General features: G+C 38.9%; 1 protein-coding gene across 1 annotated transcript in view; it reads right to left on the bottom strand.

Moving 5' to 3' along the window:
• The window catches only part of mettl24 (methyltransferase like 24), a 35,896-nt gene that overhangs the window by 6,868 nt on the left and 11,552 nt on the right, over positions 1-17,476 (bottom strand). The window contains exons 2-3 of the mRNA XM_015012985.2: positions 10,065-10,163; positions 6,455-6,588 (exon numbers count right to left, since the gene is read on the bottom strand). Coding sequence (XP_014868471.2) covers positions 6,455-6,588; positions 10,065-10,163 — 233 coding nt within the window. The remainder of the gene's footprint in view (positions 1-6,454; positions 6,589-10,064; positions 10,164-17,476) is intronic.

Below are 17,476 nucleotides of genomic sequence, written 5' to 3' on the forward strand. Positions count from 1 at the left end.
CAATTACAACTACTACTACTAAAAAACCTTTTCACTGTGAAGGCATTTTGACCAAGTCTTCAGTTCTGCCAAATAGGGGATAGCTTGACTGGCAGATTTAAGATCTAATTTTACACCAGATGTAATGAGTAATGCACTTCTTCACAATGATTTGACATCTTTCTTGTTGGTCAACACAATATTTTCCTAAGTCTTATTACATTTTATTATTATTATTACTATTTGAAAAATGTGAGTCATTTTTCATGTTGTTTTTGGTCAGCAATCGACTGCCCTACTGCTGCCATTTCTCTAAATCTCTGATTCACAATACCTGGCTGAACACTGACCTTGACTGATGCAAGAGGGGCCATACTGGGATTCAGATGTTGCTTTAGGTTCCCTTTGAAAACTTCTGGATAGGTCATTGAGTCACACTAGTGGTAATAATAGTAGGCTGGCGACTCGTTCATTGTGGTTTGTTGGAGTCCCAAAGCCTCAAAAATGGCTTTGTAACTCTTTCCAGACAGAAAGACTCCGGGGACTCTGTTTCTCATCTGTTCTTGAAATTTCTTTTCAGATCAGGGGATGATGGGCTTCTTCTTGAGATCACCTAGCCTACTTCATGTTGTCAGACAGGTGCTATATGAGTGATGTGCTAACAGTACAGGTCTAAAGGAAATTGACAAAAAAAATAAAAAATACAGGAAGCCTGTCACAGGCTAAATCCTTTTATACAACACTGTATTGACTCAACTACTTCAAATAAAACCAAAATATACAAGCAAAAAAAAAAAAAAAAAAGGAAATTGGAAAAGCATGACATGTTTCTTTGAAAAATGATCTGCAAAGTATTTCCTTCTAAAGAGGGCAAAACTGTCTGCTCTTAAAAAAGCATTTCAACACACCCAGAAATGACTCATTTAATTTTTCATTTAAAATCAAAAACATGGGGACAACCCATAAAATGACCATATTTCTGAGGCCTTATTCTCTGAGGATCAGAAACATCTGTACTACATATTGGGAAAAGCTAAAAAAAATTCACCATATGAGTGTTAAGAATCTTTACAGCACAGCAACCCACTAATTCCTTTTAGCTTAGTGTGGATGGGATGAGTTACAAACGTACTTTCTTAGATGAAATTTTAACATCGTAAGACAGAGTTCTGTTGATCATAGTAAGTCAGCATTTTTACATGAGCATAAATGAAGTGAACAATACTGCCACCATAAACTCAACTGAATATTTTTTGGTACAGTCCTTACTTTATTAGCACACACGAAGATATTGGATGCTTACGGTAGAGAAAATTTTGTGACTCTCCTTGGTTACTCCTGTTTCCTTTGTGTTACGTCTTTGAACTTGTTGCTGCTCGTAAGAGCCATACATTACGTATTTTCTCTCTCTGTTAACCTGTCATGCTGTCATGGTGGTCTCTGATTGCGGGCGGCATTTTGTGTGAGGTGAGCGTTATGAGTTTAGTTTAGTTACAGGTGCATGAAGACGACCTGGATCTTGTGCTGGGGCGAGCAACTTTCTGCTGAGGTTCAATCAACCCTGTTGGAAATGTCATTACTTGGCGATGTGAGACGCAATTATCGTCGTAAGTGTTTGTTCTTTTTGAAGCTTGTGATATGGGGCAATAAAGTTCACAATGAGCAATGATGCGACTCGTCTTGAGTATACACACCCATGTCTTAGCCTGCTGCAGCCTTTGGTGATTTACTTAAGTTTTATGTGCTGCAGTAAAGCTCCTCAGATCATCTGTTTCAAGTGACTTTGCCTTTATTTGGACATTTCTATAAAACTCAAAAAAACAAAGGATACCCTGTACATGTCTGCCTCGGATTCCCTTTTCTAATCCCACGTTATCCCCTCCTCTTTTTCCCCTAACTCTGTTTCTCCTTCTGCATTCCCATGTCTCCTGTTTGTGCTGCAACTTTACCCTGTAATTGTGGCAGTGGGAATACAATTCTTCAACAGATGAGGCGCCGGATCCCCGAACGCATCCCACTTGCAGGAAGATGAGAGACGAGTAGATGCGAGGGACTGACATGAAAGACGATGTCTCTTTTTTACAGCACTAAATTTGCCATTGACAGTTTCCCATTCTCTGGAGTGAATGACTGCAGTAACACTGCAGATGATAGGTATCGCCCACATCCCAGCAGGGAGTAAAAAAGGGGGGGCTTACAATGCAACAAAAGCCTTTCTGAATGACGGTAGTGAAAAACGCCATCATTTTCTAACATTAGAGTGGCGTGCAAGAGCAGAGACACTGTGGATGGAGGGTACCATGAACTGGAGCAGTGTGGAGAAAATTCTACTAAAAAGGGATAGTGCATGTTTTTTGAAGTAGTTACCTACTGAAGTCTTCATTTAAAATAAATGGCTAGAGCTAATGGTAAATCTAAGAAGGGCTAAAGCCAGAGTGGATTATTTTTCTTAAAGCATTTCAAATCTCACAAATGCTGCGAACCTTTCATCTATCATGATCTTTCTTCCATGTAAACTGTCTTCACTTTTGTGCATTGTGACCTTCGGTTGTTTTTAAAAGTTGTCTGTTGAATTGCTGCAGTCACGTGAATGACTGGGACGTTCTCACAGCTTTATCTTCTTCTCTGAAACCAATTTCTTATACTAATCATACAACCAATTTGGTTGGTCTGCTTAGTATGATTGTATGGCTTAAAAATCCTCCTTTCTTTCATTTTCAGATTCTGTTGTGTTGTAATGTCTCAGCACTTATCTCTATTCAGCCCTTTTTCACATAAATGACGTTTTCTGGCACCATCTAATGACAAGCAGCCCTACACCATAACAACTTGGATTTTGGTTCCACATGACAAAACACTAGCATGTCAAAACTTTCCCAAACTTTAGAGAAGTTGCAACTTGTTTTTTTCCTTCGTCAGTGGACCGTACCTTACAGCTGAGTGTATTATAATAGGGAAAAGAAAAAAAAAAGATCTTTGTTGGTCTCTTCTGTTCTTCTGATGTGATACAGACACAAAGCTTTTTGTGAGCCATATGAATCTAGAGATGATCACTGAATATTTTTATAGCAGGGAAGCAAATTAATCATGACATTTAATTCTACCTGCTCCTTCACTGTTTGCATAGAAGAAAACACTTTACCCCATTAACTTGCTTTGGATTCAGTGATAATAATCACAGGGTTATATTGCCCATCTGCTCAATGTGTTAGAAACTACATTTCCTCAGACAGCAAACATGGTCCATTTATAATAAAGTGAAGGTATTTTTACTTCCCTGCCGAAGAGCTAGCCTACATAAGTGTTCTAAATTTGTAGCTGCATGGCCTTGAATCTTCAAGGACGGTTGTGCACCAATTCCAGGGAAGACAAATCTTTTCTGCACTTCAAGACAAGTTGATTGTAGTTCAGCGGGAGAAGGTGAACTCTGATGAAAAAAAAAAAAAATAATGACTGGTTTTGCAAACGAGTTGGGTCTTTTCATACCGTGGTAAAGGAATGGAAAAACCTCTTCAGACTGTAGTGTAAATTATAAACCGAAGTGGCAGAATGACAACTAGACTGCTGGCATGGACACCCACAAGAATGGAACGAAAGAGGATCAAAAATTCAAACGCAGACAGACCACAAATCTGTCTCAGTCGATCCGTCTGTTTAAAAGAACATAAGGGAGAGTGCTGTGTTGACCAAACATGGAGTCAAATGTGCCGGTCCAAGGTGAAACATGGGCACACGCTAGATTTCTGCTCTAATTTTGTTGAGCCCACCAAAGGTCAAACATGCCTCTGATGTTGCAGGTTTTCATTCAGTCATGACCAAAAGACTGTAAAGGGAAAACAAGTGCATGCGGCGTAAATCCAGACTTGTTTGCACCTTCTGATAAAGATGTGCAAAAAGCAGTTGGAACAAGTCAAGCTCCTCGTGTAAGCAACATAATATCACCTTGAAAAATCCAACCTTTAATTTGAGTCTGTGTTTATCCAGTGGGTGAAAAGAATCACATCTCGACTAATAATTGCATTTTAGAAAGTTGCTGGTGTGACAGCTACCTCTGCTGCTGCTGGAGACACTTCTTGATACAATGTCTATTCTACTTCTTAAACATTTCACAAGGTTGGGTCATAAATAAGAGGGCGTCTCTGGCCAGTCCACCTTTACAAGGTTTAGGTCTGGGGATGAGCACAGCTTAATTTTCTAAACAATTTCTGTGAACTTGCTTATGTTCAAGATGGTAATGCCATTGCACACAACTGGTAGATATTTATGCATCATCTAGTGGTTGTTAAAAAGCCTCTGTGACCTCCAAATGTCAATCTTTGTGCAGCCGTCTAACAGTAAGCTTTGGAGATTTGGCTTCACTTCCTTACTTTCGTTCTCATTGTGTGCAGCGACAAGATAAACTTGGGTACATCCTTGCTTGTCAAAGTTCAAGTTGATTCAAATGTGAATTATTGCTCTAACTTTGCATATGGATTCGCTTCGGCAAGGAGCTGTTCTCATGTAGCCATTTCATAACAAGGATCAATACACATCTACCTTACTTGAAAATTATGTTCTCTTGTATTTCCTATTTTAAGTAATGTCTATGAGAAATGTGTGTCTGTGTCATGATAAAAATGCAAGGAAATAGGTTCCTGACAATGACTGCTGTAATTGTCAGTAATGACGCAACAAACATGTAAAACAAACATGCAGCAAATGTATTATAGTATTTTTCTCCTGTTGACTAATTGTATTAAAATTAAAGGTAGGATATTTTCTCAGAATTTTCCGGTATGAGATCATGCTACTGCAATAAAAAAAGGAATTTATTTTAAGCAGTTATAAATGTCGTTAAAAGTGATGCTCACAAACCTGAAGTTGACCTTCCGTGATCAAGTCCCTGCACTTCCATTCACCTATTCACCTTTTCCCTCTTCATCTTTTCTCAGAATGAGCTGTTTCATTCTCAACTACAGAACACCATGTCGAAGAGGGAAGTGTAGGAAGGTTATAGGAAAAAAAATTAACTCCAAATATAAATAGTGGGGGGTTGAGAAAGTGGATAAGTGATCTGTCATGTGGAAAAACATCCTGAAACTATCCCTCTCCAGACACGAGCAACAAGCAGCCGACCAATGAGAGAGCAGCTGCTCATCTTGCCCAGACACAGCTGCCTTCAGCTCATTATCCACACAGCAAATGAGGTCCATCAACTGAAAACAAAAGGGGCACAGCCAGTAAATACGTACTCCGAGATGTGATGACTTCAAGGCTGTACGCAGAGACACCTGTGTTTTGCATTCCTTTATAACCCAGCTCCATGTGCAGCTGTGAACTGTTGCTTGAATCTAAATAAAGTGGTGGAAACCAGTCCTGACGGCAGGATGCTCAGCATGCCCGGCTTTGTGTCAAGAACATGACCAAGAACTCGGCTGGTGTGTGCACAATAACGGGAGGTCAAATAGGGAGCACATCAACCAGCCCTGCAGAGTGAAATGTTCAAGGAAATTTCTGTCGTCATCTTGCTTTTATTGCCTTCATTGCCAGAGTTGAGGGGTGACTTGAGCGTATTGATTTCATCACGAATTGTTCTCAAAGGATTAATTGGACGGCATGAAAAAGTGAAAAGAAGGTTTTTATTCCTTTAAAGCAAAGAAGTAGTGACCCACGTGCTGTTTTTCCAGTTATTGTTTCACTTTTCTGTCTTATAAGCTAAGCCTAACTAATATGGTCAGAATATAAGTTCTTACATTCATTTGCTGCTTTGTTCTAGCTTAAAACATGAAAGCCAAAAAAAAAAAAAAAAAAAAATCTGATTTTAACCAGACAAAATATTAAAAAGTTCAAAAAGTGTGAATACTTTTACAGAACATTATTTTTCCTGATAAGTGGAGATTCCCATCAGTCAGCCCCAGAGTATCACTATCTAACTATCGCCCCTCCAGTGAGAACCAGCCATGAAGAATCAGGAGTGAACTGACCCCACCGACTCGCAGGGTCTTTGTGTCTTGATGCCAGGACACCTGTGCTGTCTCTCAGCAGTCAAATTAATAAGTTCTCTCGCTGCAGAAAATGCCTTTCAGGAGTCTGTTAACCCCAGCCAGAGGGAGAGCAGGCAGGGCAGAGCCCGCCAAGAAACGGCGATCCTCGACATAATTCAGCTGGGAGGATTTAACCCTCAATCCTCAGGGCGGTCAAGACACCTTAGTGATTTGGTGGACCTCATTCAAAATGACTACATAAAAAAAAAAAAAAAGCTAAAACATAGTAAAAATGCATTCTTTTGAGGAAATAAATACAAAATATTGGGGGGAAATAAAGGGATCCTATTTTTGGCTGATTGTAAGTGATGCAGAGATTGTTAAATTATTTTTTTAAATATCGATATGTATTTACACAAAAGCAATAAATTATTTTGCACTTTAGCTTGCCCCTTTACACAAATATATTAAGCATGCACAGCATGGACGGATCAACTTTTCCTTATACCCACCCAAAAGAGTACATCCTGCAGTTCTTGCTCTCCATCCTGTGGGTTATGCTGAATTTTGGATCGAGGCACACAGCCCAGTCACCAGTGGATGCTCCTGTAGTGGCATCATTATTAACAATGGAAGCACAGGTTACCTGGATACAAACACAGACACACAATATGTACACGTGACACCAGCTGTCTGTCTGGAACAATTATCAGACTATTTCAAATACTGAAACATTGCAAAAGCCGTATTTGCAAAGCGAAAGCAGGCACCAAATTGGAAATGAGTAATATTGGCTCACTTTTCAGTTTATGTTGTATTAAAATAAAACATCTGTTAACAGATAGGGGAAGAGAACTGATGACTCAATTTATTAAGCACAACTTGCAGAGGCGTGATCTGTGTTAAATTACACAACATAAATCATCCTATAAAAGTCAACAGTGGCTGTATTAGAGTTAAATTAGTAATGAATCTAATAACTGACTTTATGTGTGTGTATTTGCATGCGCATCGAGTCTTGTCTCCTCTGATTGAACATACTAATATCAACGTTTTGTTGATTTTTTAATTTTATTTATTGCTATAAATGCCTGCAAATGGCTGGAGAATCTGATCATAGCAAATGAAGTGTGACCTCTGGGGTTCGATCTCAATATGTGTAATACTCCACATGATGTACAGCTGGGCTTGGAGCTCAGACATTGACTGACATTTCTTGGTCCTGCAGGGATAAAACAAAAGCAGGAAAGCAAAGACGATGAGAAGGACGTCAAGATTTCAAGGTTTTCATGTTCCACATATGAATTCATTCCTTAAACTATAATGGATCGTTTTTCTTTCTGGCTCTCATGAGAGTCACCAATGTTTTAATACATTAAATACTGGAGACTTTGAAATAAAAACTTACAGGGTGTTTATAAATATGTGTTAAAAACCCTTAAGGAAACATAAAAAAAAAACATGTTAGTCGTAGGTTAGCCGTTTTGCACGTAGCTGAGTTTTTAGCATGAGAGCAGGTTGTTCAAGCACTCACATGCTGGTCTCTTAGTTCTTCAGCTTCAGTTTGCACAAGGAGGAACCTTGTTGGCTCGCACGTGAGCAAAAGTCTAACTGTCTCACACAAAGCGCAAACACAACAGCATGCCTGGAGATACGTGTGTGTGCGCGTGTGTGTGTGTGTGTTCCTTCGTACTCTGCAGTGTATAATTAGCTTACAGTGAACAATCAGTGTTGACATGCAGAAAAATGACTGAGAATGTGGGTGTGATTAGCCCTTTCATAAAAGAAATCGTTTGCAATCTCTTACAGTCACTTGTAAAATCACACCCATTGTTGGCTAAAAACTGACATTTGAAGCCAAATCATGCACGTTTGCATCCCTTGCAAAATTTGAATTTGCAAGGAATTTCTTAAAGAAATTCCAGTCATATTGTTCAGTGACGGGTCAAGCAGAGAAGCACCAGGTTAGTCAGGCCTCCCTTTCATCTCTACCCTCAGGGTGTCTTTGTCGTACCTAACGCTGGAATAGCCGTGGTCTCGGGAATTACTTGAATTCATTTTTGAATTTTAAACATGCTCCACAATGTCTGACACTGATAATGTGCAGCAACATGGACTGACCTGCTGACTTACGAGCACTGTAAGACAGAAACACCATTTATAAAAAGTCATTTTTTTTTAAAGCTTATTGCTGTAATTGAATACCAAAATTTCTGAGAGCATGAGAGGAAGTGTCCCTGCGGTGTTTGTTGTACGCCTTTCAGAGAACGTTTTCTCTTCTGTGTTTTCCCAGTGCCTGCTTAGATACTGCTGACTGCTATTGATTGGACAGTTGTGTTGCAGGCCATCTCTCAGAGTAGCAGCTCCACCAGACATTGTGTCAGTCAGCATTACAGCCGAGGATGCAGAGGATTCCCGCACAGACTGCTTCCACCCTCGTCTGTCACTGTCGATGACGGACGGCTCCCTTTCACGGCTTCCCACAAAACACACGCTATCTTCCTCCCTCTTCTCGCCATTGTCTCTCCTGCTTTCCCTGCATGCAAATAACCAAAAAGCACCCACTCACACACACACACACACACGCACACACACACCCACGCACACACGAGCTGAATCTGTACTTTGTTGAAGATATAAAGTGATGAGTCTTAGTAATTTGGACCCAGACTCTCTTTGTTCCTGCTGCATTACAAAAGAGAAACAGATAAGATTCCAATTTATCCCCATGACGAATTCATTAAAGTGAAAATGCCAAATTTAGTTTTGGGTGATGAAAACGCAAGTCTTCAAATGGGCTTGGGGTGGGAACAAAGAGAAAAATTATCTCTCGGTGCCACAGGCCTACAGGATTTCTCTTTAATCATGATGCAGAACATCTCTATCGATTTGCTGTAATTAATACTGATATAGAAGAAAAAAACAAACTACAGCATCTCATTGATTCGGTCTGAATAGAGGTGCTGTGAGATCCATCTATGTTGTAATCAATAGAGTAATGAATTACAGTGCACGACCGAGCGAGACAAATAGCTGAGCTGCATATAGAAGAGATCTGAGTGTCATTTAATTGTAGTCTGAGAGGCACAACCTTGTTCTGGCGTTAATTATATGACCTGCTTCTCCTTTAGCGCTAATGTCGCACTCAAATATCTGCGTTAGCAAATAGCTAAAATCAAAGCCGCCGTTTTGTGTTTCTGAAAACCACTATATGCTCCCCAGTTTTTAGTCTTCTTCAGGTGACTCAATGGATTTTCTGTCAGGTTAAATTCTGGACTCTGGCGAGGCCATTAGACTCTCTGTGATGCTAAAAAAAACTAAAATTCCTCTTAATCACCTTTCTTGTAGACACCTCCAAGATCAAATTGGGTTTCATCAGACCGTGGCTCATTATCCCACAAGGTTTTAGCTACGGAAGAAAACACTTTTGTCTCGCAACCGTGCTCCTTGTTCCAGATATATGGGGAGTGTAGGAGATTGTTATTCCATGTAGAAGGCAACCATTGTTAGACAGAGTTTCTTGAAGCTCTTTTAGTGTTACTGTCGACCTCGTGGGAACTTCCCTGACAAGTTGCAAACAGATTTTTGCAGGTTTTCATTTTTTCCTTCCAAAATATATGTTTTTTATTTTTTATTTGACTTTCAAAAGACAAATGCCACAACATCCATTCAATATAAGGATATTATAGAACACTTATTTTACTTTAGCAACACATTTTAGTAACATGAAATAGATTATAAAGAGAGTTGGTAAGGTGTGATCATCGATGGGTTAGGGATGTTAGAAATGTTGAATTTTTTGATAGAAGGGTGGTATGTATTTTTGATAAACTGACATGGGTAGCAATGGATTAAGCAGCATTAGTAACTCTAAAAAAGATTGAACAATAGAAAGAATTGAGCAGGGTAAAGCTGGGTCTCCATATTATGCTGCATTGTGTTGTGTTAAGAAGTCTGTATTTTATATGCAGTCTTCTTGAATTCAACAAAAAAGGATAAGAGTGTCTCCAGCTGCTAATTGCTGTTATCACTAGAGAATCACGTGTGCATAAAAAAATAAAAACGGCTTCATCCAAGAGAAAATTATTTTAGGCAACAGTACTTCTTCGACCAATGATTCACCTGTGGGGTGGTGATGTAGCTGAGGAACCTTTTAGCTTCATCCTCCAGAGAGTGGCGCTCACTGGCCCAGGGCTGGAGATTTATATGCCAACGCAGAGCCTGTGGGTAAAAACACAAACATACAATGTGTGTGTGGGGGGTGGGGGGGAGGGAAGAGAGAAAAAATATGATTACATAACCTATAAGTGGGGCACGCTCAAGAAATTCACTGCAAGGTGTAGGGGTAAAGCTTGATTATTTCAGGTATCATAACCCACTTGTGCATTACCCACTGATAGAACTGGGTCATAATGTACTCTGAGAGGACGTGCAACTGCACGTACTTAAGTGACAAACTCTCACCATTCGCTACCAATGTTATTTTACTAAAATGATGTCTGGCATTTCTGTGAGTTTACAGTCTTCACAGTCCTTGAACAACTTTTCAACACTTTCCTTTTTTTTTTTTTTTTTTTTTTTTTTTTTTTTTTTAAATTATAACCACAAACTTCAAAGTACATTTTGTGATTGCATGTGACAGAAAAAACAAAAGGTAGGTGTATAACCGGAAAGTGAAAGGAAAGTGATTCTAGTCATTTAAAGGAATGTGGAAAGTGAGGCTCTCCCTGTGCGTTTAGGGTAATTGCCCAATCTTAAGTCTTTCATAGCCTCTAGCAACTTTTGTTCCCCCAGGATTGCCGTGTATTTAGGTAGTTTTCAAGTTTATTGAAAATGATGCAACTGGTTAGGAGTTTAACAGATGAACAGAAGTCCTAGGAAAAGTCTCTCTGGAAAGACCTGATGCAGCTTGATGCTGCAGTTACCACATCCCAGAGAACTGGCAGCGATCTTCTTCATGGCCTGCTTTGTTTCTACTGGAATGTGTCTGTTTATGATTAAAGCAAAGGCTGTGAACCAGTGAACAAACTATAGGAGAAGGAGCGAGTTATGATGTATTAGTTGCTTGCACAATCATTTTCATGAGCCAAGGGTGCATTAGCAGCAGCGGTGTAAATTATCATGTCTTGTTTTACTGTTGCAGACTCCTCCCTTTCTCCTAAAGTGGTGTTTAGATACTGCAGCCCAACTAAAATGTTCTAATGCTTCATATAAATGGTTTGAAATAATCATCCTTGAGATATATCTCACATATTATTTGTGTTTTGTTTAGTTCTGGTCAACATCGTCCAAGGCCAATCACTGCCTGGCGAGGTATATAATCGTCTGCTGGTTAATTCACTTGAGGTGCCTTTCTTGCTTTTCATTCAAAGCACAAAGGCGCATTAAAAGCCATGACACTTTAATCTGTAATCACCTTGAATGCACCGAAACCCTGTGCTCTCTGCTGATAAATTATCTGACAGCCCCATATGTGTCATTTCTTCCTCCAGTGGTGCTGATCTGGAATCTGCCAGGGCACACACAGCCTCAGCTACTAAAGAATTAATGGCTGCAGAACCTTAGCAGCCATTCGGCTTTTTTGGCATTTAGTCTTAAGCTGATCTCCAGACTGTCACATTTCTGAGCCCATGCCACTTGTCGTCTCTCCCTCCCTATCTGCATTTTATCCGTTACCTTTTGTGCTTCTTCCTTTATTAAAATCCTTTCCTTTTCAGCTTATGCAGAAATTGTGTGTCATTGTCTGAACAAGGACACGCTAATGAATTGTTGGAGAAAAACAATCACTGTATCTGGAGCTTTTTTGTTTGACAAATCTATTTGAGCAAAAGATGCTGATATCTATTATGGTTATCTCAAGTTCTAGCCTACTACGAAGGGAAAAAATTTCCACGCAATTATTTGAGAAATCCTTTGGTTATAGACTGTTGAGTTGATTAGAAGTGTTAGGATCTTAGGTTGCTTTGGAGTTTGATTTGTTTCTAGTTTCATTATTATTTTGTTAGTTTCTTGTTTTCATTAGATCAGTCTTGTTTCTGTTTTTCTTTAGTTCACTTCATCTTTAGTGATTCCAATTTATTTTTCTTGTGTCTAGTTTTTCCTTGTGCTTTACTTTAACTATGTTCCTTATGCCTGCTCATTCTTTAGTGTTAGATTTATTTCCTAGTCCCCTGTGCTCTCCCTCGCCCACTTCACTTTCTCTCTCTCTCTCTCTCTCTCTCTCTCTTTCTCTCTCTCTCTCACCCCTCACACCTGCAGTCAGTTAGTCAATCAGCCCAGGTCCATTGTTCCACATTAACTCTCCCTGTACTTAAACACTTTGGATTCTGTCTTTGCTAGCTTCTCCTGTTATACCCCATTATTTTCCCCCCATTATTTTCCCCCGTTTCTTCCCCATATTCCCTACTGCTGTTTTTTTTTTTTTTGGATTTATAGCTTTTGTTCTGCCCTGGTTCCCTGTGGTTTTTGTAAGTTTGTTTTTTTCATAATTTTTTTCATTGAAAAATTCTTTACCTACAAGCTGCCTATGCCTCTCTGCATCTGGGTCCACTAACAACCACACAATCATGACAATAAGTGAAGTAAAAGTTATAGGAGAAACTGAAACCTCCTTTTTGTTTAATGCCTCACCTAAATGTACACAAACTCAGGTTATGTACAACAGTCAGGATTATGAAAACAAGATTGTGCAAACTGTTTACAGGGTTTACAAAAAACCCTGATGAATGGAATGATTTTGATGATCATTTATTCCAACAGATTTCCTCCAGTCACTGAGCCTAGACAACAAATGCCTGCTATTCATCTTTTCTGTAAAATTTTAATTCGAACTGCAAAAAATATCTGAAATCTGTCTGATACAGCTGACACTGAAATAATCCCTCGGAAAAACAGGAGACGTGAACCATCGGCTCCAAACAGAATTGCTACAAAGAGACGGTCGTAAAGACAGAGGCAGTTGTACAGATGGAGAGTTCATGCATAGGTAGACAAATAATATCCACCTGTCTGCTTTCTGGGAACGCAGAAAGCTCCCCAGGCTTCTCCAAATCTGAGCTGCCCTTTTCATCTGAGTCCTACCTGGACTGCTTAGCTGTCAGATCCTATACATCACTGGAGTACAAGGTTGGAACTGATGAGAGGGCTGCTTTCTGGGACAAATGACTCTTTGCAAGGTTGGAATATAGGGTAAGACACAGTTCAGTAGGTATGGACAGGAAAATGACAATGAGATTTTCTGATCTGTTTCTGCTTGCAATACATACTTGAAAGCAGTTTTGCACTGTAGGAGTCATATTAACCCAACAATTCATCCAAAGCAAATATTCTGTACAGGCGTCAATATTTGAAAATCTTATCCTATATTTATTCAACTGCAAAACTATTACATACTTCTCATCCTAAAGGGCTTATTAGATTATATTTTTGTCCAGGCATGTATTAAACGATGAACGATTATTGTCTATTATTGACTGAAGAATCGTCGGTGAGCTGTGATGAGGTTTGCGTTAAGACTCCAAGTTCTTTCAAGCAATAACAAGTCATCAGCATCTCTGGAATGAGAGCGATAATGAGCAGCGTTAATAAGAAATGCACCAAACATTACTCAGAGGTGTGATCTGAGCTGTGCTAATTCTGTTATGTTGGCGTTAAATGCCCTAAATAATCACAATTAGGAATCAGCGAAGGTAGAAAACCTTTGCACATCGAACACAAATTACACATAAGTGGCAGTGGAAATGGAATACCAAGAAGCAAAATTGTCAATAGTGTTTTCCACAAAGTTTGTTTGATTGAAACCATAAAAAAAATTACAGGCTTAATTTGATATTAGGAAGGTGAGGGTACTCAAATTAAACATTTACAGATATGAGCTTCGGGAAGACATATGTCAAAGGAGGTGCAGCGAGACATTCAGAAGAAATTCAGAGGAAATGAAACATCTTAAAGATCAACTGAGATGGTGGTGATAAATTGAGCTTTGGGGGCATGGTAACTATGACGACCAAAACGAACAATGTGCCAGCTCGAGAACATCAATCAGAGTAAGTACTCACTGTAGGACTTTCCCAATGAAAAAATGTGACAGACCAACACAATGTACAGCAGGACTGAAAAGTAGGGGGAAAATTATGTTTTTGGTTGTTCTGCAAATAAAAGCCATAAAATCGGGCTGTAAAAATATTGTAGATTTCAGAGGTTGGCCAGGTCTTCAGAACGTACTTTTCTGTGTGATTCGTCCTGTTCTTGTATTTATGTCTTCTCTTTTATCTTGTTTTTGAGAAAGTGTTGCTCACAAAAGTTTTTATATGTTTTGGAGTGGTGCGGTTAAGTCTTTACCTTTTGGTAAGTGCTTGGCGTGAAAAACCTCTTTCCATTGGACCAATGCAGAATTTATCTACAGTTACACCTATTCTGGCAATAGTTATTTATTTATATGTTAAAACATTTCAATAAACCATATTCTTGGTAATTTCACCGGTCAACGTTACTTTTATAATACTGTGTAATCTGAAAACTTGTACAGAAAGATACTTCGTCTCTCTTCTTTGCATGTTAAATATTAAATAAACATGGAATCTGGCCTTCTGCTCAATTTGCATGTTTGGATGAAGCTGTTTTTGGATGTGTGCCTTAGAGCCTGGGTGTACAAAAGGTGTGAGAAGCTAGGCCAAGCATGAATAATTCCCCAGAGACAGAAGGACGGATGAGTGAACACGAGAAGGCCGGATAAAACAAGACAGGACTGTTTGCCTCAACGTAGCAGGCGGCTAAAAAAAGGAGGGAGAAAGGTGAGAGGTGGGGCTAAAAATAAACAAGACCATGTTGAACGCAGAAAGTCTGTGAAGAGAATGATTTCTGTTGCTGGTTGTGGACCTACGCCAATGAATAAAAAAATCCCCTACGATAATGTAGGATCTGCGAAATTGAAGGGACAAAATCAATGCTTGCGTAAGCAAATTTATACCATTGAGTCAAATCGTGTGCCGAATCAAGCCACAGGTGAGTTGAGTTTAGCAGGTTGGGAAGAATAAAACAGGGAGTGCTGCCAAATCTGCTCTGTGAAATGGTTCAGAGCCAGAAAGGGGGAGGGCTCAGAACCCCTGCTCGTTTTTGGCACTTCAATGTTCCCATCACTGTCCAGATGCTTTTTGTAAAACATGGCCAAGCTGCGCTGTTCGGACAGCGGTCTGTAACCTTAATCATCAAAGGAGTGTTTTTTGGCCCTCTCACGGTCTGTCTAGAGTAAATGCCTCTCTGACTCATACTAGGCACATAGGAAGACATCTGTTCAAGAGGGTGAGGGTGAGGGGAAGCCATTTTTTTTTTTTTTTTTTTTTTTTTACACAGAACTAGTTTCTATTAAAGAAAAACTTTCTGAGAGAATGTTAATGCTTAAGACTTTGCCAACAGCTGACAAAATGTCAGTGCTCGAAGAACCTATTTTTAATGCTTGTTATTATTTGGTAACAATGAAGTAACATCCAACAGCTCGACATACCAACTTTAGTAATATGTGCGGAAATGGATATTATGTAACAAAAAAATGGTTCATCGATCACATTTTTTATGCATGTCTCTAACTAATGTAGTGGAAATGTAAAATTAGAGGAAAACAGTTTCTGCTTCTGAAATGTTGTGATGGGAAACAACAGAACCCTAATTATGACACAGAAATATATCAGACAGGAAGAGAGACGCAGTGGGAAAAGATATGATTATTTACTCTCAAGCTGTCCTGAAAGATGCTTATTAATCATAATATAATATATACTATGTTTTAGGTTTTTTTTTTACTTAAGGTTGCAGTGGTTTTTGATTCAACAGTTTTCTTTAGCATGTATTGTTTTCAAACTATATATTTTTAACAAATATTCTTATTAGTAGACAGGTCTTAATTGTTTTTCAATGACAGCCGGTGAAAGCTCTTAGTTGTCTGCACTGTAGGCAGCTCTGAACCTTTAGTATTGTCGTTCATGTGTATACATAAAAAATGCGTAACATATCAGCCTTCTAAGATCAACTTTTTTGACTCATTTAGGTGATTTAGAGCCTGGCTGTCAAACCATATATGATTCTGCATTGTGCAACATCATGGCAGGCCTGACTCATCAGCCTTTTCCAGCTCACTGTCTCTCATTGAGTTGAAGAGCTCATGGGATGTAAGGGAATTAAATCAGGGGATTATGATGATCTTTTTTTTTCCTTATTAAAGGCAGTAATCCTGAAAACGTTAATCTCAAAAGAACAGAAAGATTGTGAAGGGCCGAAGAAGTGAATGAAATGCAGACTAGATGGGAAGGAGAAAGAGCAACTGCTGCTTCTCTTCTTACGAACGTCTAAACATACACACAGAGAATATGTGTAAAAGGGAAAGCTTGAAAAATGTCACATCTGAAAAGATCTCAGCTAAATAATGTGGGGTTAGGGCCAGCATGAGCATTTTTGGTCATTTAGTCTTGCTTCGTTGAAACAAGACTTCTGCTAGTTAAAATGGAAACAAGGCTAACTGACAAAAAATATTTTCCATTGGATTAAATTAAAACTAAAATGGAGAGTGACAAGAAGAAAAATGATGTAGGAGCACTATTTTAATTCAATCCACCTCTGTCTTATAGGTAATTTAGTCATGGTTCATCATTATTATTTTTTTTTTTTTACCAGAGCTGGAATCCCCACTTCCATTTAAAACATAACATACTGACATGTGTAGTGCTTTTATTAAAGACTATGAATAAATCTATATTCTGAAACTTAACCTTTGCTTGCTGTTCCTGATTACATAGAAGCTGCTATTTTCACTGCAGCTGAGACAGATTCTACAGAAACTTAGAACATATCAATTAAAAACTACAAGGAGCTATTGCTTCAGACTCACTAGACTTTTTTTTGGACACTATTCCCTGTTATATTGACAAATAGCTTTATAGAGGGTGTTGTTACTGGTTTTCATAATTTGTGATGCCAAGGACGCTGCTTTGTTCTTAGAAATTATTAGTCACTAATATAACGGTTTTTCCAAGAAGCTTTATCATTCTAATGTTTGAGGAACATTTCAAGCTAAGACAATGACTCTTATTTTGCAGACCTATGAGGTACTTCACGGTACTGTTTGCTCTCTAGAATGTTTCATTCAACGCTGTCCCGTGTACTTATGACATAATGCGTGTGCTTTTTGTGCTTGCAAGTTTAAAACTGTCATTTTCTAAGCAGAAAAAAAAAAAACAAATAGAATAACCCAAAGAAGTCAAAATTGCAACATGGAAAGATAAAGATCCCCTTGCAACCTTGAGATAAGTTTCCAATATGGCTTCCACATGTATGAAAGTTTGTCAAAGCTGCAGGAATAAACATTTTCTGATTCTGTTAGAAAATCTTTGTTTGTTTGCTATCATCTTGTATTGCAGTTAGCACCAGCACACACACACACACACACACACAAAACATTTAGATCCCAGTGATCCCAGTGTTTCTATAACCGGGAACAGAATGGATTTGATGCTATACCCAGGTCTGTCTTCCTATGTCCGAGA

The sequence above is a fragment of the Poecilia mexicana genome, unplaced genomic scaffold (assembly GCF_051168715.1).
Source record: "Poecilia mexicana isolate PSO_F unplaced genomic scaffold, ASM5116871v1 scaffold_21, whole genome shotgun sequence".
Lineage (NCBI taxonomy): Eukaryota > Metazoa > Chordata > Actinopteri > Cyprinodontiformes > Poeciliidae > Poecilia > Poecilia mexicana.